We start from the raw sequence: 24,596 nt of genomic DNA, 5'->3' as shown, positions 1-24,596 counted from the left end.
CTCATTGTAGCGGTGTGGAGGACACGGGAAACAAACGAACCAACAAACAAACAAAACCCCACATTCTCAGAACTACTCATCAGCGCAAGGCCTGGAAGGCGTGGCCAGAGAGACCTGGGAACTGTCTCTTGAGATTGGTAGCAGCTAGGGAGGGATCTCTCCTACAGCATGGCAGAGCACCCCCACAAAATGAGGGGGCAGTGGTCAGACTCCCAGGAGCAGGTAGGAGGTGTGCCCCACTATGTTTGTGTGTTGATTTTTATCTGTGCTTTTACTCATGCCCCTGTTAGTTGATGGGTCATAATTGTGTGAATTTATGGGCTAGAACGCCACACAAGGGTCTGTCTAGACACTTCAGGATGGTTAATCATGTTTATTGATACATCAGGCACCAGTGAAGATACATCCCCCAGGATCCTACTTATAAGGACTCTTAAAGGGGGTAGAAGTAGATGCAGGTAGGTAGGCGTTGGCCAAGCAAGACTTGGAGACAGTTGTTGTTAATGGCTGCTCCCAGGAATTAGCTGGCAGTGATGTTGCTGCTTCCCTTATACCCCCTACTCCAGGGCCAGGCTCTGACAGAAGGCATGGTCTGGACAAGGCCATGTCCCGGGCCTAATTTCTGGCTACTGTTTCTCTGACCTTTCTCCCAAGATGGTGGCTACATGGTCTCTTTCTTTCCAAATTTTTGGATGTCTCTTTACTCCTCATGCATAAGGAGATCTCCAAGATTGTCAGAGGGAACCTATCAATGTGAGTTGCTTTGTCTATTTTAGTCAAAACTATATTTGGAAGTTGAAGCTACTGCCTGGCATTGAGTCCTTTAGATGTACTACTTCCAGTCCAGGATGACAGTTCCCGTCTCGTCTTTGACTCTGATCCTCCCTGAGGCATACTTGGTTTCCTGGCAGCCATTGCAGTACACCGTCTTGGTGGTGCCATCTGGGAATTCCCTCCGCTTGAACCTGGCTGTGTGGATTTCTTTCTGTCCGTTGCTGAACATGATGGTTTTGTCTCCATTCCTGCAGAATAGAGACTCTGGTAAGTGGAGCCACGCAGAAGCCAACCGTGTGAGTGTGGAGGAGCTGGGAAAGATCAAAATCATACGGCCACCTCCAAGTCTTCTCTGGGGGAGGAAGTTGAGGCTCTCCGAGGCAAGAGTAGGAAAAGCGTTTGAGGTTTAAAAGACAGGAGAGGCCCAGAATGGCTGATCATAGGAAGGTAGAGAGGGCAAGGGACCTGAGACCTGAACCCACAATCTCAGTTGGGTGAGCAGAGTCAGCAAGACTGCTCAGTTCATGACAGAAACGCAACAGAAAAAGTTCTAGGTACCATGCACTCTGCTGACACTACCAGAAGAGTTATGGAAGCTCTGAGGGTGGGATGGGAGCACTGAGCACACTGGAGGAGCTAGTAAGGTCGAGATCATTGAAGAAACATGCCCAGAACACACCATAGTCACGGGATAGTGAGAGCGCTTAAGGTGAGTTTACTAAACTCTTGCCTAGGCTATTGGGCATATGATGAGCAAAGGCCCCACAGACCTCGCTGTCTGCACACATCAGCACCAACACAGTGACTTAGCGCATTCTTGTTGTGGTTTAGATTCTTTGCTTACACATGCTGCGATAGATTCATGCTTCTACACACATGGCTTTGAAGAGGTAGACTGCACTCAGATTTCGCCAGCTTCAGTCACCTACTGACTGTGTCTACAACCTATGTTGACATGTCACCTAACATCAATGGCACACTGAGAAATGCAGAGTAAGATTACTCTGACACCAAGCCAGATGACTACAGCATTAGCTGATGATGTAAACTGTGGGGTGACCTTTGTCCCCGAAGTCAATTATGACACAATCTTGGGGTCACGTGACGGCCCCCAAATTCTATGTCTAAGCTCATGTTCTCTGCTAAGAGATTTGAACTGAGGTCATAAAAAAAGTCTTATAGGCCCAATGGTGTCATATATTTTTAGTGCCATTTTTGTTTTTGTAAATATATATCCATCCTTGTGTTATGAGTGTCTGTCTGCAGGTATATCTGTGAACTACATGAGCCTAGTGCCCATGGAGGTCAGAGGCGGCCTTTAGGTTCCCCTGGAAATAGAGATACAAATGGTTGCAAGTTATCATGTGGGTGTTGGGGAGTGAACCTGTGTCTTCTCTAAGAGCAGCCAGTGTTCCTAACCACTGAGCCATCTCTCCAGTTCCTGTTGTTATATTTGTATGAATGCTTAAACTTTTGCAAACATGTAAATGACTACAGATGTATTATAGAACACAAAACCCAGGGTTGAAGTATGGTTTCACACTGTCCGGTGGAGTGCTTGGGGAGCTGACCTTTTCACTGTCACAAATGTCCCATCGGGGAACACAGTCTCCTCACATCCATCCTTGAGCTGTTTCACTGTCCCATCAGGAAACACGGTTTCCTTGGAGCCATCCGGGTAGAATTTTTCTGCAGGACACATTTATTTAAAGTACATGTTATAACGAATGCATATATGTTGTATCTAAATGACCCATGTTAAAATACGTTAAATATTAATGAAAGATCATTTTTTAACCATACGAGCTTGTAGTCAGGATTGGCAGACAGCATACCCAATGCCCCCTTGATGTAATTTCGGGTAAGTAAGGCTTGGCCATAGCGTGGATGGTCTGTAGTGTGTATAAGTGTGGATGGTCTCTAGTGTATAAGGCTCAGCAGGAGTGTGGATGGATGGTCTTTAGTGTGTATAAGTGTGGACGGTCTCTAGTGTGTATAAGTGTGGACGGTCTCTAGTGTGTATAAGTGTGGACGGTCTCTAGTGTGTATAAGTGTGGACGGTCTCTAATGTGTATAAGAGTGGACGGTCTCTAATGTGTATAAGTGTGCATGGTCTCTAATGTGTAACAGTACATGGTGATGATGAACAAGTGCTAGATACACCTTCAATAGAAACTGAATTCAAATTTTTCAGTTCAAATTGAATTCAAATATTTTTCTGTGCTGTGGATTTGTGGTAAAGTCTTTCATTGGTGCCAGGTAGTACTAGGTGCTGTCATTCAAGACTGAATTGAAGTGGAAATACAAGAGGTGCTAACATTCATGATTCTCTTCCAGACTGCAATGTGACCAGACACCTCAGACTCCTGCTGCCACACCCTCCTGATACTGGGACCATGTTTCTCTGAACTGTGAACCAAAATTAATTCTCCCTCCATCTCTTGCCCTTGGTCAAATATTTGGCCAAGTAACCAAGACACTGTTGAAAATGCTTTTACTATGCCATATTGACTTTCAAGGGCAAGCTAGATTGTCAGCAATCACAGTGACATTGGCCTTATCCTCAGGGACAGTTCTCCACTGTGGAGTGTGCTGAAGCTCTATAGCACCCATGGTTGTCACTCAGAACCTGACAACAGTGTAGAGTGCTTTCCGATGTGCATTTGCAGAAAGTACAAAGGACTCCCAAGTGAAATGTCATTGATCGTTTTCCTCGTGTTCTCCTGAGGTCCGTGTGCATTGAAGCGTGAACTATACTTAGGAAAAAGAAAGTGTCGTGCAATCTGACACCCAATGAATAACTCCATGCCGTGAATATTTGTTAGCATAAAAATCTGAAAGGCAAAAAAAAAAAGGAAAAAAAATAGGGGTTGGGGATTTAGCTCAGTGGTAGAGCGCTTGCCTAGCAAGCACAAGGCCCTGGGTTTGGTCCCCAGCTCCGAAAAAAAAAAAAAAAAAGGAAAAATCTGAAAGGCTCCTTGGCATGTTGGTGCGATGCCCTGAGGAACTACGGGTTCTCTTTGATTCGAAAGCTTGAGAATCTCAGAATCTCATTGTGGTGAAAATTGTTTAGGAGTTTCTACACCACCTTGGGTCATTTGGTTCCCAATTAAATGACACAAAACCATACTATTTAAAATAGGCCTTAAAAGCACTAGAACTGGGCAGATATCAACCCTCTGTGCTATTTTGTCTACTTCCCTGTCAATGACCCTAAACTGTGTCTTGCCATGTTCCACCATGCTCCTGTTCCAACAGTCCGGATCTCATGGCTCTGTATTCATGATCCACCTACCCCCATGGTGTCTTTTCCTTCCTCTTCTCCTTTCCCTCCTGGTCTCTGCTTCAGACCTCAAACCCAAGAACCAAAGCCCAGCTATGGGCCATGGGCATCTTTATTCACCAATAGTTTTACATTAAGGAGCAAGGCTTGCACAACAGAAGCTGGCACACAAGAGAATTCACTCATTTTGAGATGACTAGATTTATGCTTCAGAATTTAGCACTATAGTACCTAGCAACAGACAAAGCCCCAACAGAATCCTGTGAGTGCCTGGTGCAGAATCAATGCAAAACAGTCTTTGCTGAACAGACACACAGGTGCAGCCAGAAATGGCAAGAGGGGACTGTGATATTTGCTTATCAAACTGTCGTGTGAGGATGTTCTGGAGAATGTGAAGCATACATACCGACAGGGACGGGACTCAGAAACAGATCTACAGTTAAGTGATGCATTTCAGACACATTCCGCACAGACGAGCCAAGATTTAGAGACCAGATATGTCCATTTTTACCAGACCTGGCTACCATCCACCAACAACCCCATAGAGCACTTGCAAACAAGCAAGTGTCGTTTTTCAATGCCAAGTGTACGCCAGAAGTTACTGAAGAAGTAATGGCTCTCCTCCTCATCTGTGCTCACCAGCCTGTAAAAACCTCAGGGAGGGAACAAAGACCATAATAGCACTGACTGGAACATTAAGATGAAGAAAGACGTCTCAGCTAGACTCAGCAGCCCTGTGACTGGTACAGGCCCCACACAGCCAAGAAAGCAGCCTGATCAGCAATGGCTTCATTCTGTCTTGGTATTGTTTTATATTATGTTTTTTGAACTCTCCCATTAATACAAAATAAGATCGCACATACAAAAAAAACTATTTCAGAATAATATTCAGGAGCATGGGGAGAGCCCCAAATATCAGACGTCACTAAAATCAGATCGGAACTGATGCTTCCAGTGCTCTGGTGGTGTGTGCTGATCATGCTGTCCACAAGGCTCGGCTTTGTAGCTGATACAAGACACAAAGTCTATGTCTACAGATTGGGCCTGGGTGTGGGCTCAAAATACTACTCTCAAAGAAGGGTGAACAAGAAACAAAAAATAGAAACCCTCAAAACAACAGCAAAACCAAACTACCTGTCGTCAGCTGCTGATCACCAAGGAATATTCCTACCTTCTCCGAGTTCTCTCTAGAGAATCTGTAGCGATGGCCCTGAAGTGGGGCCATCTCATTACCTGCTGGGTCTAGGATACTCCACACTAGGAAACTAATGTGAAGGGATCTTGGGCTATCACCCAGAAGCCTTTCTGGAAGGGCAGCTCCAGTCTGGGCCTCTAGGATTACCACCAAAGCTGTCCCTACAGGACAGACTGGAAAGGACAGACAGCACCACACTGAGCTCCATGTCTGTGGTCAGGCTGTCACCAGAGCAAGACTGTGAGGCCACTGTGTAAAATAACTTGAGAACTGAGAGAAGGGAGGAGAAAACAAGAGACTAGGCAGTGTTAGCTGACACCACTAGATAGACCTGAAATTGACCAGAAGGAAGTGAAGGGTGCTGTCAAGTCAAGAAAGACAACGGAGAGCACGTGCGATTTAGTTACAGAGAAAAATGGCAAACTGGAGGGCAGTTCTACGGAATTTACCTGGACAGAATGAATGTAATAGGCTCAGAGAGGAGCAGACCGCGTAGCACGAAGTGTCTGCGATCGGAAGGTTTAGGAAGATGAGGAACAGAGGGCTGGGCAATGTTTGCAGAAGAAATACCTGAGAATATTCTTGAATTTCTCATTGAATTTAATAACATAAACATGACAGACAAAAATCCAGTAATCCAATTCGATGAATTTCAGGAAAACTAAAAATGACTCTTTGGCTATAATTTTGCCTTATGTGATTTATAGAACGATTTCTAATTAAGAAAGAAAACCACTCAAATCTAATGGGGCAGCCTGAGCTATTGTTTAGTGATTTGAAGGCTCAATGTCTGCTGCCCTCTCCCCATGGTACTCATGCACCCAACCATTTCCAACACAGGCCCTGGGCCAGCAGGTACAGGTAACACCACTCACCAGTCCACTTGTTAGGAAACTGCACAACTTCGACACCATCTGGGTAGGTTGTGTGCGTCGTCTGAGCGTCCGCATAATAATAAATCTGTGGAGACAGGGGAAACCCACATTGGGAGGCGGTTCCCCTTACCTTGTGAGCTCCAGGGAATCTGATCAATTACTTCCCATAGGTTGTTGAAAGTACAGGTTCAGCAGGTGAGCTAGGCCTAACCGCGTCTGTGGGTGCTTCCACGGGTGTGGAGCACCGGAGGTGGCACTAGTTACTGACATCCCAGGAATGACAATAGGCCATTGGTTCCAGAGAGACTGCAGGATGCAGCTTAGTCCTCAGTGTTGTACCTAAGTATGTTCTAACTCGTGACTTGCTGGGCCCTCATGCCTCATGGGACCTGTAGCAAGTGAGGCCTAGGTTTTGGTGGACATAGGCTATGAATTCCACAGTTTTCAGATCGGTGGCCAACTGCAGCTCAAGAGAGTAGAGTTCACAAAGTGCCTTGGGAATCCATGGACCTGTGCCTTGTGAGCTGCCATTTGACCTTGGTGTTCCCAATAGTCACGTCTCCCTTGGTTTCCAAGGAGGAAGAGAAGGAGGGAGGGAGAACAACATTTACAAAGGGGGAGGGTGATGGGTTCCCAGGAGTTGGTGCTCCCGATTCTAAGGCCAGTCCCTAGATTTGAAGAAGGAGACATTTAAAAAACACACACACACAGCCAAAGGTAGAGTGGGATTGAATGGGGTCATTGTCTGAAAAATAAGAATGTAGCCAGAATACACTGTTCTACTCCTAATCCAAATTCCTGCCTAATCATGTCAGATCAGTCCTCTGAAGTAGGGCCATGTCTCTCCATCACAGAAGCGGAAGGAGATGGAGTGTCTTCCGATGCAGTCACGTTATTGGAATATCTGTGACTCTGAGATCCGAATGTGTTTTGGTGAACGTCTGTCGACTTGGCACAGGCTAGAGTCATTTGAGAGGAAGAAACACTACTTGAGAAGACCCCTCCTATAGTCAAGTCTGTGGAGGAAATTTCCCAATCAGTGATTAAGAAGGGTCCAGACCACTGTGAGGTAGTGCCACCCCTGAGCAGGTTCTTCTGGGTTTTATGAAAAGCATGCTGAGCAAGCCATGTGAAGCCAGCCAATAAGCAGCGTTCCTCCATGTTTGATTAGCCTCACCTCCAACTTCCTGCAATGATGGTGATTTCCCTCGATATCATGATGGGGACATGTGAGCCAAATAAAGTCTTTCCTTCCCAAGTATTCCTGGTCGTGCTGTTCCTTATAACAATAGAAGCAAACTAAGAATAGAGCTTCTGTGTTCCGTGATTTTTTAAGCATCCTCCCTATATTAGCAACATGTCCGATAGCTGTGGGCAATGGGAGTGTCCCTGTCTCCACCACTATGTAAGTACCATGCTTCCTCTCTGCAGATCGGGAGACACAGGAAGGAAATGCCAGCTCCTGGACAGAGAGCCCTGGAGAGGGCCATGCTGAGCAGGAGTCAGAGCAGGGGAAGTTCCCTCCCAGCCTGCACTGAGCCCTGTTCTCTGTCCTCACTCATCTCTGTCGCTTCTCATCGCCTGTCCATCCTCCCACCACATCTGCCTAAGAAATATGTTTGTGGTCGCCACACCCCACGGTAAGGCAACACATCTCTTTGCCTACAAGACCATGAACTCCTGGAAGTCACCATTTGAATACATCTCCCAGGAGTTCCTGGTTTATTTTTTTTCTCAGCTTGAAGATTAGCTCAGGTCTGTGGAAGAGCATCTGGATAAGAAAAAAAAATTTTTTTTCACAATAGAGGGTGGGACGCTGGTGGAAACTCCACTGGAGTGAGACCATGGAGAATCTCGCTCACATCATATACCATGGACAAAATTCTCATTAGCAAGAAAGTTCTGACCTTTTGCCTTCCCTAATCTCCTGACACCAGGAGAGCAAAAGAACACACATCTATAAAAGGTTTGCTAGTCACTGGGTAAACTCTGATTCTGAAAGAATACAAGTGTGTCCACAGCACGCACCACTCTCTGATCGGACTTGACCTTCTTCATGTCACCATTAAAAAACTTGATGACGGTGGTCTTCTTGTCAGCACTGATCTCTTTCCTGGTCCCATTGGGGAAGGTGATGATAGTTCGCCCGTCACTGAGCAACCGCTCCACCTTGATGGACACACAGAAACGCCCAGGTGAAGAATTATAGCGGGCATGATGAATGCGCTTCCACTGTTTCCTCTTGTATTCAAAATCACTGCCCACTGTCTGCCTGGCATGTTGGATCCTACCTGCTGCACACACACAAACACACACACATACACACACACACACACACACACACACACACACACCCTTTACTGATGAGCTCTCTATCCTCCTCCTCCTGCACTTGGTTATCAATAGGAAGTGTAACGATTTGTTCCTCAGTGTCTGCCTTCCTTCAAGTTGATGCTATGCATTTGCCTTGAGTCTGTGTGATCCATCAACCAAGGATTCATGAGCCTGAAATCCGGGATTACTATGTAAAAATGAACTTTTTTGGTGCTTATTTGGTCTCCCCACTTCATCCTCTCATCTCATATACAACACTAAATGGTTTCAATTAATAATGAGCAAATAAGTAACTTCAGATGCACACTGCTAGGCTCTCAGTAGAAAACATCACCCCGAAAAGATTAATGTAAAGAAAGACTCGGGTAGAAATAACCTCAGTTTGATTCAACAATGCAGTCTCACCCATCACGCCTGCCATGCCCCATGCTCACATTAGAAGGCCATGTTGAGTGACAGAGGAAGGACATCAAGGTTGTGTGAGTTGAAACAACATTCGAACAATGATGAAGTCTCCTAATGCCTTTCTGAGAACATGTCACATGTGTTCATGATCATGCTATTTTCAAAGTTCACACAATTAAAATAGGAGATGAGCCACCAAAGAGGATAGAAAACTAATTGTTTTCTAGTTTAAAATGTGTCTTGGCATTTTCATTTTTTAACATAGTATATGTGTGTAAAAATTTATCTGACAGAATGTAAAATCTAATCTTACTCTCAATGACTTCAGAATGACTAGTTTAACTGTGTACAAGTTTGTCAAGATGTATTGAAAGGCCAGAGTCCCACACCAAAAATATATGAAAAGTATACCCTGTGGGTCTGATTAATTTTAGCGTGTGACTTTTCTTACTGCAAAATTTTTATAATAAAGTTTTGACTAAAAATATAATTTATAACAAAACTAAATGAACAAGAAAAGATTTCAGCACACCCGATGCAACACACACGCACAGAGTCAAGGTGAGACATCAGAAGACACAGAACTGTAATGGGGAGTCGGGGACCTGGGGAGTACGCCTGACGTCAGGTTACAAGACAGAAAGTTCATAGCAGAATGCCATTTGCCATGGACCACCTGCTATCACATTTATACCCTGTGGCTTCTGAAGCCGAAGATGGTGATTGGTTCATAACTTGTTGGCCTAAGCAGCAATGGCCCTCCTTCTCACAGACCTTTGTCACCAAGGTCTGTGCTTTGCTCAGTTGTGTTTCTTTGCCCGATAACCATGTGAAACAACCACACTAAAGAAAGGCTTTGTTGTCTGGAAATGTAGCTCCGTTGGTAGACTGCATGCCCAGGATGCTTGCAGACCTGGGGTCCCCAACATTGCATAACAGAATGTGGGGGTACAGTTCTGTAATCTCAGTACTGAGGAATTAGAGAATCAGAAGTTCAAGATCATCGTGCTACATGGTGAGCTTGAATACATAAGACCTGAGAACTGTCTATGAGGAGAAGGGGGGAATCAGGAAAACGAGGCACAGGAAGAAGAGAGATAGAGGGAGGAGGGGGAAGAGAAAGAGAAGAAAGAGGAGGGGGAGAAGAAGGGAGAGGAGGAGGGGGGAAGAAAGAAGACAAAGAGGGAAGGAGAAGGAAAGGAGGAGGAAGAGTATAAGGAAGGGGAGGAGGGGCAAAGGAAGAGGAGAAGGAGGAAAAGAAGGCAGGGGAAGAGGAGGAAGAGGGTGAGGAAGGGGAAAAGGAGGAGGCTGAGGAGAAGGAAGAGGAGGAGGAGAAGGAAGAAGAGGAAGAGAGTGCAATGAAAAGCTGTGAGCAGCCTTGCTCATCTACTCAAAGCATCCTCTGCTCTCAAGGGCGAGCATCTATACAGCCCAAAGTTCCAAAACCAAAATGAAGTGTGGACTCACTCCAGCAAAAGAGGGAGAATGTGAGGGTGCTTTGAACAAAGAGCTGGGCCACGGCAGCTCACCCGCGCCCCCCCCCCCGAGACAACCCCAGCCCTCTGGCAGCAGTACTCGGGGACAAAAATGCTTCCTGAGGTAGCTGTTGGGAGGCACTGAGGGCAGGTGGGTGGGTGGATGTTCCTAACAGAGCTGTTTTTGTTACTGGAAGAAGCTGGCTATCAGTGATGCTCTAGAGAGGCGCACCAGCCACTGGCTTATAACCCCAGGAAAGTCTGCATGGCTCAGTCTACACAGCACAGAGAATGTGTCAGGGAAAGATTATGCGCAGCAGAAACCTACCTTGCCGTTTGAGTGTCGCTTTTCCTGTGTCTCATCTTCCTTTGTAGTGTCCGAGGTTTGCTGTACTTCTTTAGGAACTCTTGACTTTGCTGGAATATTCTAGAGAGAGAGTATAAAAACTGACCGCTCTGTCCCCATCCCCAGCTGGGAGAACCATAGGCCCACCAATGCTGGGAGAACCATAGGCCCACCAATGCTGGGAGAGTCATAGGCCCATCAGTGTTGGCTCTTAGGATCAAGTTTGTGTTTGTAAAGACGTTTCTTCCTACTGTGTTCTCCCTCTGTATTGGGGTGAGTATGGTAACAGTCACCAAGTTCTGATTCTGTGTGCACGTCACTGAGGCCTTGAGGCAATCAGTAGCTGGAATCTGATTAACTTAACCCATCTTACCTTTGCTGATTAGGTTGGGAAGGGTTACTGACTGCTTTTAGGGCATCCTCCCACTGCCTACCTTTACATGGTAAATAACTTTACAGCCTGTGCAGTAAATAAATCTTTCCCATGGAGAAAATAACTTAGTTCTGCAGCTATTCCTATTCCTGTAGCTATGATGCGACCTTGGCCATGGATCTAGGGTATTCCTGCTACCTTTGTTCTTTTAATCCTTTCATTTCTACTGAGATAATAACAACCAATAACAGCAGAGTAATACTTTGGCTCCTGGATCCTTAAAGTTACAGAAGCTCCACCCACTTTGCCCATGGGTCTGATGCAGTCCTCCAACGGCTGCAGGAATGCCAGTTCCACTCATCTGAAAGGCTGAGTGTGCTCAGAGACTAAGGGAGCATTGGCAGCCATTAATAGCCTCCATTGCTCATGGGAACAACCGTGTCTGCCTCCACCTCCAGGTCTGTCTTCCCCAGCCTCCCCACCAGGTAAAACTATACCTACCTGCAGCCACACTGCATTCGGGGGAAAACAAGGGAGGACCCTGCTTGCTCGGGCCTGCAGGAGAATCTCACCTTCTGAAGTGTCTGGATTGGAAGACCAGATATCTGAAACAGTGGAGACGGGGATTTCAAGAGACTGTACACCCAGTGAAAAATGTCACATTCCCAGTGCGGGGTTCCAAGTCCGAATTAAGTTTCCTTAGGTCACTGGACAAGTGCCAGTGGCTGGCTGAGTGGAAATCAGGAAGTGCTGAGTACAAATGGTCAGATTTGTCCACTGGTTGTGTCTCCACCACATGTGGTGGTGGCCCAGGCAACTAAGCTAGCAGAGGGTGCTGTTTGCCCCAGTAGGGAGCAGATGTTGGAAGAGAAAAATTATGAACTCGTGACAACTGCCCACTAGACACATAGAAGGAAATGGGCGGTTGGGAAGGGGCACTGTGCATCCAGGGCAGTTGGAAACGGGCAGAAAGGTCATGCTCACTGAGGAACAGAGAGAAGAAGACCTGTAGCCAAGAGCAGAGACAATATTGCATGGATGTTCTCTCTCTCTCTCTCTCTCTCTCTCTCTCTCTCTCTCTCTCTCTCTCTCTCTCAGCTAATCAGCTAACTGTCTCCTTGCTAATATTATTCAGGGTCCCTAGACTAGGGAATAGTGCTGCCCACTGTGGGCTGGGTCTTCCTATAACGATTCACAAGATAGTGAGCTGTCTTGTGAATTCTTCACAGACAACCTGAGGAAAATAACTCATTAAGATTCTCTTCTGAGGGAGGTAATTCTTGGCTGTATCAAGTTGACAGTTAAAGCCAGCCAACATGCAGGTTATGGTGCGTGTGGGCATTTGCACACTTGGTCTCCATTTGGTGGCGATGTTTGAGGAAGTTCGGTTGGTTATGACCTTGATGGAGGAAGCATATTGCTTGGCGGCTGGCTTTAAGAGTAAAAGGCCTTACTGACTACCAGTTTGCTCTCTGTTTTGTGCTTATAGTACCTGCCATTATGAACTAATGCTCTGGAAAGAGCAAATAAACTCTGCCTGGTGGTCAAGATGCTTTATCACAGCAACAGAGAAGTAACTGAGACACAGAGGTTACAAAAATGTCACAGAGACCCACAGAGAAATAGGGGAATGGGAGGGGGAAAGGAGAGGTGCTTACCCATGCCCAGTGATCTGGGGTTCAGTATATCAAAGGGGACCCACAAGGACTGTGCATGAGGGTGGGTAGGAGTCAAGCTACAGGTGGGTGAGAGTCCTCTCTGCCCATGAGGGATGAAGCTGAGCCTAGAAGCCAAGGCTCTGTGCAAAGGCTCCTTGCAGAGGTCATGCACACACACCAGGAGCAGGTTCAAGAGCACAGAGAGTGTGATAGACACCTCTGGCAGCAGCTGGAGGCAGGCATTCTTCCTACTGTTGTGGGGTGCTCAGAACCTGCAGGTAGGATCCACAGGGACAGGAAAGGCTGGACACAGGGACAGGAGGACCTGCTTGAGCTCAGAGGGAGATCAAGCAAGTGCCAGGGAGGGATGGGTGTCACAGGCTGGTACTGTCATTGGCCAGGGCTGAGGATGGCCCTGGAGAGCCAGCTTGGGCTCGGCAAAGGTATTGGGAGAGGTCACCAAGGCAGATGGAGGAGCTCAAGTTGGAATCAGAAAATGGCCAGAACCCAGGGAGTTCTTGAGGCCTCACCCACATGCCACATCCCAGATCTTAATGGCCACCCCCCTCCCAGTGAGCACCCAGCAGTGACTAGACCCCTGCTCCCCTCTCTTCTCACCAGCCGGTGACTCTGTGTCCAGGAATGTGCTGTCAGAAAGTGGTTCTGGTGACAGTCTGCCAAAGCCTCTTTGCAGAAATTTGGAAGACATGTGTATAACCTGGGGACAGACAGAGTCACAAAACCAGCACGTCATCTCCTCCAGCAATGCCGCCAGCCCAGTGACCAGGTGCTGTGCACAGCCATGTCAGCTCTCAGATGCCTCAGACACTTCTCAGGCTCTGCCAACAGCACTGGGCTCTGTCCCCTGGATACCGGCAATTGATACAATGTAGAAAATCCCCACCCATACACTGGGTTAAAAAAAAAAAGACCCCTGCCGTTCTAGCCTTGTGTTGGCACTTAAGGTGCATAAGCAGACAGTTTTCCAATCTATAGAAACACCCTCATGTTTAACAAATTCCTGAGTCCATTGTGAGTAGCGGAGTGTTCAGTTCTTACTGGGCTTCATTCCACTGCGATAGAGCAGGATGTGTCCTGGGGCGAGGAGGTAGGGAGGTGGAGAGAAGAAAGGCCTGACCAAGGCTTTCTGCTCTAGCACGAGGACCCAAGTTTAGATCCGTAGAGCCCACAAAAGAACAGGTCCGGCAGCACTCTTAGAACACAGGCAGGAGGGTGCCTAAAGCTTGCTAGCCAGAGAGTGGAACCAACAAGAGAAGGCCAAGCTCTGAGAATGTGTCACACAAAATTAGGTGGAATGCCCTGGGAGACCCGCCCAGTGGTTGAAAGCTGCTGTTGATGTTTCAGAGGACTCCAATTTGGTTCTCAGCCCTTATGTCGGATGACTCACAATTGGTTGTAACTCTACCTCAATGACGGATCCAGCACAACCTCTTTTGGCCTCTGTGGGCGCGCATGCATGAGCACGTGCACACACACACACACACACACACACACACACACACACACACACACACAAACACACAGGTATAAACAGGTTTTTTTAAATGATGTGGAGATGGTACAGGAAGACAACACACATACATACATACACACATACATACATACACACATATACATACATACACACACATACATACACACACATACATACACACACATACACACATACATACACACATACACACATACATATACACATACACACATACATACATACATACATACATACACACACATACATACATACACACACATACATACATACATACACACATACACACATACACACATACATACATACACACACATACATACACACATACATACACACACACATACATACACACATACATACATACACACATACATACACACACATACATACACACACACACATACATACATACATACATACATACATACATACATACATACATACAATACTTTTGAAATGAGGCGGAGTCAGATACTGGAAGACTACCCACACAAAGAGAGAGAGAAGAGAGAGAGAAGGGAGAGGGATGGAGGGCAGGAGGAAGGGCAGGGAGAGGGAGGGTGGGGAGGGGAAGGGAGGGACAGAGACTACACACACACACACACACACACAGAACAAGCTCCCAAGGTCACCTTTTCATCTAAAGATGTAAAAGACAGTCTTTCCTCCAGAGAGTCTGTTCCTCCGGTGGCCATTGTACTCCCGTTTTGAGGACTTCCAGAAGGCGCGTCATCTCTTTCATCCCATGATGTTGTTTTCTCAGAATCCATCCCCTCTATCCGTATGTACACTGGCTACAAGCAGACGACGGGGGATTTGTATTGACATCGACAGTACCATCCCAAAGAATCAATTACATTTGCCACCCCACAGTCCCGACTATGACAACCCCACATTTTTCAGTTATTCAGGCGTGCAGAGGAGAAGCTGCTCTCGGCATGCCCTCCCTCACCACCCTCTTTAGGTTGCAATACACAAAGGGGTTCACAGTCTGTCATCTAGAGAGAGTTTGATACAGTACCGTAGTTCTGAGAGGACATAAAAACACGTTTAACAAGTTTTAAAACAAGTTTCTAGCTTTTTAAAAATTATTCCCCTCATGCACACACACACCTCTGCTAAGCAGTCCTGCTGCATTTGGAATATTTATTGATTACGATTACTCTCTTCTGCTGTGGCCCCCAAACTAGCAGTAGACCCACTGCATAGAGGAGAACATGCGGAAAGGTTATGTGTGCAAATCACAGGCAGGCAGGGACGCCCGAGGGCAGGGTCTTGCAGGCTTAAAGGGCACAGTGAGGGAGGGACACATTTTAAACAGCTGGGATCTCTTAATAATGGCTTGAGTTAGGAGATTTGGACTGGATTCCGCACAGGCTGGTGAGATATCTGTGACCTGTGAGGGCTTCCTTCTTCTTTCTGACCTCTGTTCCAAACCATCGTAGGACCCCAAAGACTAAGACTAAACAACTCCACCTTCCTGTCCTTACATTACGCAACTTCAGCTGTGCATGTAGGGAAGCACGTTAACAATGCTCGTTTAAAGTTTTTTTTTTTTAATATCTCTTGATTATATTCTTTCCTTTCCCTCAGGTCCTCCCAGGTCCTTTCCACTTCCCCTCCACCTCCCTACCTGCACTACTTCCTGGTTTATCTATCTATCTATCTATCTATTTATCTATCTATCTATCTATCTATCCATCCATCTATCTATCTATCTACCTACCTACCTATCATATATCTCAAAAAATAACAAAAATCAATAAAACATAAAAAACGGGGGTTGGAGATTTGACTCAGTGGTAGAGCACTTGCCTAGCAAGCGCGAGGCCCTGGGTTCGGTCCCCAGTTCCAAAAAAAAAAAAAGAAAGAAAAGAAAAGAAAAACAATGAAAATCAAAATAGATAAGAAAAAATAAGGCAAAAAAAAAAAAACCCACCACTACCACCATCACAACATAAACACACACAACAACAGCAGCAACAACCAAAAACCTAAACAACCAAACAAGACATGGGATCTGGTTTGTGTTGGTCAACTACAAGGTCTCCTTGGAGTGTGCTTAATAACGTGCTCCCCCGTTCCCCCATTGAAAAACTGGAATTTTCTCTTTCCCAGGAGGTATCATTTAGAAATAGCTTGTCAGTCAAGGGGCCCCCTTATGTCCACGTCCCCTTCTTAGTGGTGGGATTCTGTTCAGTTTGAGCTGTGAAGGTCTCAGTGCGCTGTCTGTGGTCTCTGTGAGTTGGTAGTGTATCAGCCCTGTTATGCCTGGCTGAGACTATTTCTTCAGAGGCATGGGGGGAGGGGTTTGCGAAAGATACCCCATTTAAGGCCAAGTGCCCCAGTCTCTCTCTGCACACTGTTCACCTGTGCTTTACTATGTTAATTACCATCTGTGCTGGAAGAAATGCCTCTGGTGAGGGCCAAGTTGGCACTGATCTGCGGATACAGCAATGTGCTGTTAGGACTCATCTTATTGATGTGTCCCTTTAGCAGAATAATTCTATTTTTTTTTCTCCTCGACTCATGACCTATCTAGTCTCGGTTTCTTGGCCAGTTTAGGTAAGGGTTCTATCTCTTGGAGTGTAGTCCTTAAATTCAATAAATTAAATTCAGTAAAGAAGTGGCTGGTTACTCCCATAACACTCATGCCATGATTGCACTGATAGGTCTTGTAGGCAGGCCTCTGTTCTAGGTCAATGGGTCAGTAATGGGTGCTACTGATGATTGCCTTTCTCGTCTGGTAGCTTGCAGGAAGCCTCTTAGCACCATGAACACTAAGGCTGAAGCTTCTAGCGGGCAGCAGCTTGATCTGTCCATTTCAGTGAGGAAACTGTGTCTTCGGAAATAGGGCCTTACAAATCAGTGTGTGGAGAGCAGCTGATAGTCTTAGCTATAGCCAGTGATGTTTGGGGAGTTCCAAGGGACCCCTCTGGCCAATGACTCAACAAGATGTAATCCATTCCTGGCCCTGGACATTTATTTGATAGGATAAGATGTCTAGATGAGGTATTGTCTTCCCTTACATATAGTGGATCCATTTAAATCCCTTCCGTGTGTGTGTGTGTGTGTGTGTGTGTGTGTGTGTGTGTGTGTGTGTGTGTGTGAGAGAGAGAGAGAGAGAGAGAGAGAACAGTAAGAGAGGGGGAGGGGGAAGGGGAAGAATAGGAGAGGGAGGGGAAGGGGAGGGGGGAGAGGGACAAGGAGGAGGAGAGGAGAGGAGAGGGGGAGGAGAGGGGGAGGGGAAGGGAGACGGGGAGGGGAGTATCCTGAGATACAGGACTTCCTTCTTCAGAGGCTATCTACAAGTATGGGGTGGGTATTTTAAGTTGCACACTCTCCTCTTGAGGAAGGGCAATGTGAACCTTCAACTCTGTGTCTTTAGGGCTGACTTACAGCTATACACACACACACACACACACACACACACACACACACACACACACACACACGGCTGACCTGACATCATTCCTAGAATTATGTTTGACTACGACATCCCTGGACAAATTTAAAGGTGTGGCACTCAGCCTTGCTCTTTGTTGTTTTTGTTGTTCAAAGATGTACATTTGTGGTGCAGATGCTGTTCCTATCTGCAGTCACGTGAGGAGCAGCATTGTGCCCACCGTCAGTGAGTGCTTAAGAACTCCCCAAGCGACTACCTCACAGTGAGGAGAGCCTGACATCTGAAGACTTGGAGTTACACCTACCCACTTAGCATGTGCAAGGTGTGGTGGAAACAGGATAGCAAGGGCTATGCAAAGCCTCTCACAGGACCCCTCTCAGCTTCTACCAGCGACAGCAGCCAGCTCCCAGTCACTTAGTTACAGGGTCTGATCTAAGTCCTACTTCCCCCTGTGCCTCAGTGGAGTTAATGACAGGATCCAGTCCATCAGTTAAGGTCAAATAGGGACCTGGAGTCCTGAGGTGGCCTGGTGCACAACTGCTCCACCAGAGCCCATGAGTGTCCTGAAGACAGGGTGGGAACATGTTCTCCCTGGGGCTCCCAGGAAGGCTGAGTCAGGACTTACTGTCAGTTCTGTGTGATTTATAATCGTTAAGCCCTCACGGGGTACCCAGTGGAGACTGTGCCTACATGGGAGGGTGCATCCTTCGTATGCTGCTATCTCCGTAATGCAGAAAATCTGCTGTACCAGAGTGTTGGTCGCTGTTGGCGGGGATGGTGAGGCTGTAGGGGCTTTTGGGGCCTCCGAGTCCTGCTTCTTCAAGGTCTGCAACTCTGCACGGATCTCCTGGTTCTCCTTTATCAGAGCATCGATCTGACTCTGGAGGTCTTTGTGAGCTACGCACCACCATGATGACTGTCTTGTGAGTTCTGTCCCAAGGTCAGAGATCTGCTTCTGCAGCCCCTGGGGTGGAAACAGAGTAACTGGCACTTAATCAGGCAACCTGCAGGGGTACTGACCCCCAGACAGATTCCTTCCCCCTGAAAAATTGAGGACCTGTGGGACATTGTCCACCTCTAAAGAGAAAACCGGAAGTCCACCGCTACCGCCACCATCGACCAGTGTGTTGACTAGGACTTATTCTACGTACCCCAACTAGAGCTACGGAATGGTGAGGCTCAGTCAGTGCTAGAATATTTTTACAAGAGAAATCCGATTTTCTTCCTCAGCCTCCTCGGGGGTGGTTGAAAAGGAGCTGCCACCATGAGCCTGAAAATGTCGAGACTTGGTCCTTGTTGGCTTTTCTTCTAGCCTCTGCCTAACAGTTACCTAACAACAGCTTACTTCTCTGCCCACCAGGTACCAGCCTGGAACCAGGCGTATAAGAAGGCTGCTTCCCTCTCTCCTCCTTCTCCCTTCCCCTCTTTCTTTCCCTCTTACCCCCTGTCCCCAGCCAGCCTCTCCCTCTCTCTGTCTCTCTCTGTCTCTCTCTGTCTCTCTCTGTCTCTCTCTGTCTCTCTCTGTCTCTCTCTCTGTCTCTCTCTCTCTGTCTCTCTCTCTCTCTCTCTCTCTCTCTCTCTCTCTCTCTCTCTCTCTCTCTCTCTCTCCTTCCTATCCTTCTCTGTCCCCTTTCTCTGCCTCTACCCGCTTCCCCAGGTCTCCTTCCCTTCCAGCCGATAAACTCCCTTTTTATACTAGACCTGTCATATGGCTGATTCCTTAGGGGGAACACCTTGACCTGACTAGCTAAGGTGCTCCCTCCCACCGCATCACAACACCTCATTCTATAAAACACAACAGCCCTGACTTCCTTGTTGGGAGACCTCAGAGAGAGGCCACCTAACCTCTCTGGGTCTGCTTCTTTCCCCACAGAGAGCCGAGACAAAATAACCTTGCATTACTATCTGAGGAAGGAGACTGCAACAGATATTACTTGTAAAATGCCACTAGGGTGTGTGTGTGTGTGTGTGTGTGTGTGTGTGTGTGTGTGTGTGTGTGTGTGTGTGTGTTGGTTCTGTATTACATCGTGCTGGTTTTAATGTCAGATAAATTCAACTATACACATAACAGGTACCATGAGACGCCAGCATCAGCTGCTCCTGCATGCTTTGTGGGCTTGAGGATTGGAGAACTGAGGGCCAGTGGGGAGAATTAGGTGAGGGCATGGTCTTTAGCCTCTGCCAATCACAGGACAGTCATACCTGGGGATGCCACTGGGACTGACAAAGCCTGGTCCAGAAACTCCTTCCCCCACAGCTAGTGCTTTTCCCATCCTCTGCTGCCCCAGACCCTTCAAGGCTTGTCCTTTGTCCCATCAGTTCACCGGTGATTTCCTGCTCAGTATCAAAGAAGGTATCCCAGCAGAGGTCCAAGCCACCTCTTTGGGAAATGTTGGTCCTGAGGGATGTGTGTGTGTGTGTGTGTGTGTGTGTGTGTGTGTGTGTGTGTGTGTGTTTGTGTGTGTGTGTGAGAGAGAGAGACAGACAGACAGACAGACACAGACAGAGATAGACAGAGACAGAGATAGAGACAGAGAGACAGAGAGACAGAAACAGAAACAGAGAGACACAGAGAAAGAGATAGACAGACATAGACAGAGAAGAAACACAAAAAGACAAAGAGAGAAGAGAGAAGAGAGGGGGAAGAGGAGAGAGAGAAACAGACAGATAGACACATACACAGACACAGAAAGAAACAGAGATACAGAGGGAGACAGAGAGACATGCATAAACACACACACACACACAGAGAAAGAGAGAGAGAGAGAGAGAGAGAGATGCAAAATGGGCTGAGGTCTCATTAGCCCATCTGGGGCATACCCCTAATAACCTGAGTTATTATATAAGTTATTATGCTTGCCTTACTCTCTACCCACCTACTGATAGCACCAGCCAGGTGGAACTGGTTGGTATAACACATGTGGCCTTTGGGAGGACATTTGAGATTCAAACTGTAACTTCAACTCATGGGAGTCCTCAGACCTTAGAAAACCCTGACACCAGCAAGCCATTGACTTTAGAAGAGGGGTGAACAGTCTGTTAGTGACTAGGAGTCAAACTCCTTACAACAGTAAGAGTCGGGGATGCCTGCAAGCTCAGGACTCCTGCTCCATCCACCTCCCCAGCATTTCCTGACCATTCCCTTAAGACCGTGTGACAGTCTCTGTGGGATGCGTTGAGATTATATATATATATATGCTGCCCATGCCCTCCCACCTCTCTTAAACAGTGCTGTGTGGCCACTATGGCCAGTGGGTTGCACCCTGATCCTCCACACACTTTAGGAACCTAACACAGTGTGCCCCCCTCCCCCGAGTGGGGTGTTATTCCTGAGGAGTCCCCAAGCCAGCTCTTCACACTGCAATCTGTTCTACCTGTGGATGTAAACCCCTTGCATCCCTCCGTGCTTTTGCTTTCCGAGAAAAATCTAGAATGTGAATCTTCTACGAAATGAAAAAAGTCCTTGAAATATTGAAGGATCCTCTCATGCCTCAGAGAGAAGAAAACTCCCTTCTCTTGTGCGCTCTGTGAGGACCGTGCACCGAGGCCTCCATCTTTGCATGATCAGGCTTCTATTGGCTACTTGGTAACTTCTTCTGTGCTCTCTGAGCCCCTTATTGCAGGGAGACCCTCACACATTCAGTCAAAAAGTCCCATCAAGTGTAGGCTCTGTGATATTTGCAGGCTACTCTCAACAAAGTAAGGAACCTAACACTCCTCCCAGATTTGTGGCATGGGTCTATATTGACAAAACATGAGGTATGTTTAGGCAAGGACCCAGTGCTGACTAAACACTGTCAACACCAAGGTCATGGTGGCCCTGTTACGATCTCACCTACGCCCACAGCAAGCCCTCGGATAATCCTGTGATGTGTGTCTTCCTAGCTTTCTAACAACTACTGGAAGCCAAAGTGCTTTAAACTTCACACATCAACTTTTCCGTGGACTCCTTCGGTTGGCCCAGGGGACGCTGCAGCTGACAATAAATGAGATCAGATTCTAAGAGAGGTTACAGTCCAACCTCCCATGGGAAAAGGGGCTGGATGTGTGAAAGTGTGTGTGTGTGTGTGTGTGTGTGTGTGTGTTGGTGTGTCTGTCTCTTTGTGTGTCTGTGTGTGTATCTGTGTCTGTGTCTGTTTCTATGTGTTTGTCTCTGTGTGTATCTATGTGTCTCTTTCTATGTGTGTGTCTGTATATGTTTGTGTGTTTGTGTGTGTGTATCTGTGTCTGTGTCTGTTTCTATGTGTGTGTCTCTGCGTGTATCTGTGTGTCTCTTTCTATGTGTGTGTCTGTATATGCTTGTGTGTTTGTGTGTGTGTATCTGTGTCTGTGTCTCTTTCTATGTGTGTGTCCGTGTATGTTTGTGTGTTTGTGTGTCTGTCTCTGTATGTGTCTATGTTTCTGTGTGTCCATCGGTCTCTGTGTCTGTCTGTCTCTGTTTCTCTGTCTCTCTGTCTCTCTCTCTCTCGTGTGTGTGTGTGTGTGTGTGTGTGTGTGTGTGTGTGTGTGTGTGTGTGTGTTAATAGAAGGAGGCACTCTGCAGCAGATGGGAGAATCTGGCAAGGATCAGGGAGTTTGCTGGTATGAGTTAAGGGATGCAATTGTCCTGAAATTTTTGACCCATTTTCTCCTGAACTAGGAGGAAGGAACCAGTGTGTTTAATGTTCTCAGCTCTGCACCTCTGCACCTGCCACTCAGAGGCATCACAGGGGTAAAGCCAGAGCTTGTCCCAGGAGAGTGAACTTACACTGAGATGGCCCTAAGGGGCAATCAGAGTTGTAGAAAAGACCAGAAGCAGAGTTCTACCCAGTACAGTTCTCCAAGGGCCACACGGTTTCTTGGCCTGGCTTACCACAACCTCATCAGTCTTGCTGTCCTCCCCAGGGGCCTGGGCTTTGGCCTCCATCTTCTTCTTCTCATTGTTGGGCCCTCCTCCTCCCTGACTCTGGTCCTCTAACATGATTTGTTTCAGCTGACTCCTTAGCCTCGAGGTGACCAGTAAGCATTCTGGTTGTAAAGGAGAAAGGTCATGGGGGTTTCTTAGTGCATACCACCTCTGCCCCTCTGATTATTATCCAATGGCCTTCCCATCCTCCCACTTAGAATGAAGAATACCCAACCACACTTCACTAAGTCCCACCACCCTGTTCCTGGGAACAGTCCCCACCTGAAGCTGGCCAAGAAATGTTCCCATGTCTGGAAACCACAGAACGGAAAAAACCCAGTTACTTGCAAGTGCTACATCCCCAGAGGAGGATGGAAAACACTTTGGTTTAGAGAGTCAGCATGATGACTGATCGCATGAGTACTGCCAGCATTACCTTGAGGCGAGCAGGGCCTTGAGAGGGCACCTGGGAGGTCTTAGTCCTTCGTCAGACCCTTGCTGTGGAAGCTTTGACTGCCTCTCATCAGGACAAACCCCTGGTCCCCAACTTACAACTCCATAGCCTAAAAGGGTGACACAGAAGCAGAGCTTTATGGGACCTGAGAATTGGAGCCATGGGAAAAGAGCCCAGTGGGAGACAGCTGAGTGGAGAGAAAAATCGAGGAGCAGCCTTCCACAGGAGAGCATGGGCACCAACATATGACATCAGCAACCAAATCAACCCTTCTCCCACCTAAAGTCCCCCTGCAGCTAATTCCCACACCCTTACCAATGTCAGGAATGGTGGCCACTGGTAGGTTTGGGGAGGGGAGGGGAGGATGGGTGAGTGACAGGGATTTCCAGGCAGACAGAGCCTTAGGGAATGTCCTTACCCCCAAATCACAAATATAATAACACATTTCCTGTCTCTACACATAAATACTTGTGTTCAGAAACCTAGGCTGTGTATAACAAGAATGAGAAGCTTAGGCACAGCAGTAGGGGATCTAGCTGGAGACAAGGTATTTCCTACTGAGAGACAGACAAAGGCATCTATAGCAGGACTTATTCATAACCCACTGCACCTTCCACTGGCCCCAGGCCCCATGGTTTTCTGCAGGGGTAGACTGTCATCCATGGCTTCTCAAAAAGGGAACTCTATATTCCCCAGCATTGGGTCCTAAGCCCCTCTCACCAGGGAGTACCCTCCCTCTGTGCCCCACAGCCATTCTGGGTCACTTCACCTAGCCTAAGATGGTGACTTCTACCAGGATATTCCTCATCTAGGCCATATCCCAACAGCTCTCTGCGCCCTCTACACAGCTAGCTTAAGAACTTCAGGAAACCTGTCCATTCTAAACCGACTCTCTGTCTTAAAGGGCCATGCCATCTCACTCAGCCTTGGGATTTTATAAGGTTATAAGATTTTATAATTACCAACACATCCATGATTCAGCTAGAGTAAGTTCATGTCCATCCACATAGAGAATTGGAAAGAGCCCGATTCTCTACTCAAATGATAACAGAGTAAGTTGCATACATACACACATATACATATACACATACACACATACATGTACAGACACATACACATACAAAAACACATAATGTACACACATATACACATACACACATACATATACATTCGTTCTATAGAATTCCTATAGAAAGAATACACACACACACACACACACACACACACACACACACACACACACACACACACCCGAAGGGAATTTATCAGAATTGCTTGCGCTCCAGCTAGTTTGACAATGGCTCTCTACCAAAGGAAGGCTCAAGAATCCAGTAGTGGTTCAGCCTATGAGGCTAGATGTCTCAATCTGGTCTTTAGTGTATATTGGAGTCCTGAAGTCAGCCCTCATGCCAGTGAAGGCATGGACTTGCTAGCAAGAGCAAGGACAAGAAGGCAAAACTGGAAAGCTTCCTTCTTCCATGTCCACACAGGCTGCCGGGAAAATCTGTGGCCCAGATTAAAGGTGGCTATTCACACCTCAAAGCTCTGGATTAGAAGTGGGTCTTCCTATTCAAAAAGATGTAGTCAGGCAGACAACCAAGAATAGCCACCACAATA

At 47.0% G+C, this 24,596-nt stretch overlaps 2 protein-coding genes across 16 annotated transcripts in view; one reads left to right on the top strand and one right to left on the bottom strand.

Moving 5' to 3' along the window:
* The window catches only part of Unc93a (unc-93 homolog A), a 77,228-nt gene extending 67,936 nt beyond the window's left edge, over nucleotides 1-9,292 (top strand). For 7 of the 8 annotated variants that reach the window (XM_087590173.1, XM_087590184.1, XM_087590195.1 and 4 more), the window contains one exon: nucleotides 7,559-9,282. In XM_087590173.1, the coding sequence (XP_087446299.1) occupies nucleotides 7,559-7,665 (107 nt within the window). In that variant the 3' untranslated portion in view covers nucleotides 7,666-9,282. Of the gene's footprint in view, nucleotides 1-7,558 lie in introns of all 8 variants that reach the window. The other variant, XM_087590230.1, reaches the window with a different exon arrangement.
* Nucleotides 359-23,861, bottom strand: Tcp10b (t-complex protein 10b). 8 transcript variants are annotated; one of them, XM_087553033.1, is made up of 13 exons: nucleotides 23,749-23,844; nucleotides 22,962-23,088; nucleotides 22,493-22,647; nucleotides 18,266-18,604; nucleotides 14,867-15,028; nucleotides 13,337-13,436; nucleotides 11,562-11,665; nucleotides 10,670-10,768; nucleotides 8,156-8,296; nucleotides 7,305-7,406; nucleotides 6,128-6,212; nucleotides 2,346-2,463; nucleotides 359-1,022 (listed from the first exon to the last, which is right to left on the bottom strand). In XM_087553033.1, exons 3-13 carry the CDS (start codon nucleotides 22,598-22,600, stop codon nucleotides 833-835), a joined length of 1,548 nt encoding a protein of 515 aa, XP_087409159.1. In that variant the 5' UTR covers nucleotides 22,601-22,647; nucleotides 22,962-23,088; nucleotides 23,749-23,844; the 3' UTR covers nucleotides 359-832. The 8 variants fall into 8 exon arrangements, with proteins under 8 accessions (XP_087409159.1, XP_087409169.1, XP_087409186.1 ...); XM_087553043.1 differs by having other exon boundaries at nucleotides 7,305-7,400; XM_087553060.1 differs by having other exon boundaries at nucleotides 18,389-18,604.
* Nucleotides 23,862-24,596: the final 735 nt, after the last annotated feature.

Source organism: Rattus norvegicus, chromosome 1, assembly GCF_021556685.1.
Source record: "Rattus norvegicus strain SHRSP/BbbUtx chromosome 1, alternate assembly SHRSP_T2T, whole genome shotgun sequence".
NCBI lineage: Eukaryota > Metazoa > Chordata > Mammalia > Rodentia > Muridae > Rattus > Rattus norvegicus.
The sequence above is the reverse complement of the archived record's forward strand: the minus strand, read 5'-3'. Positions and strand labels throughout refer to the sequence as shown.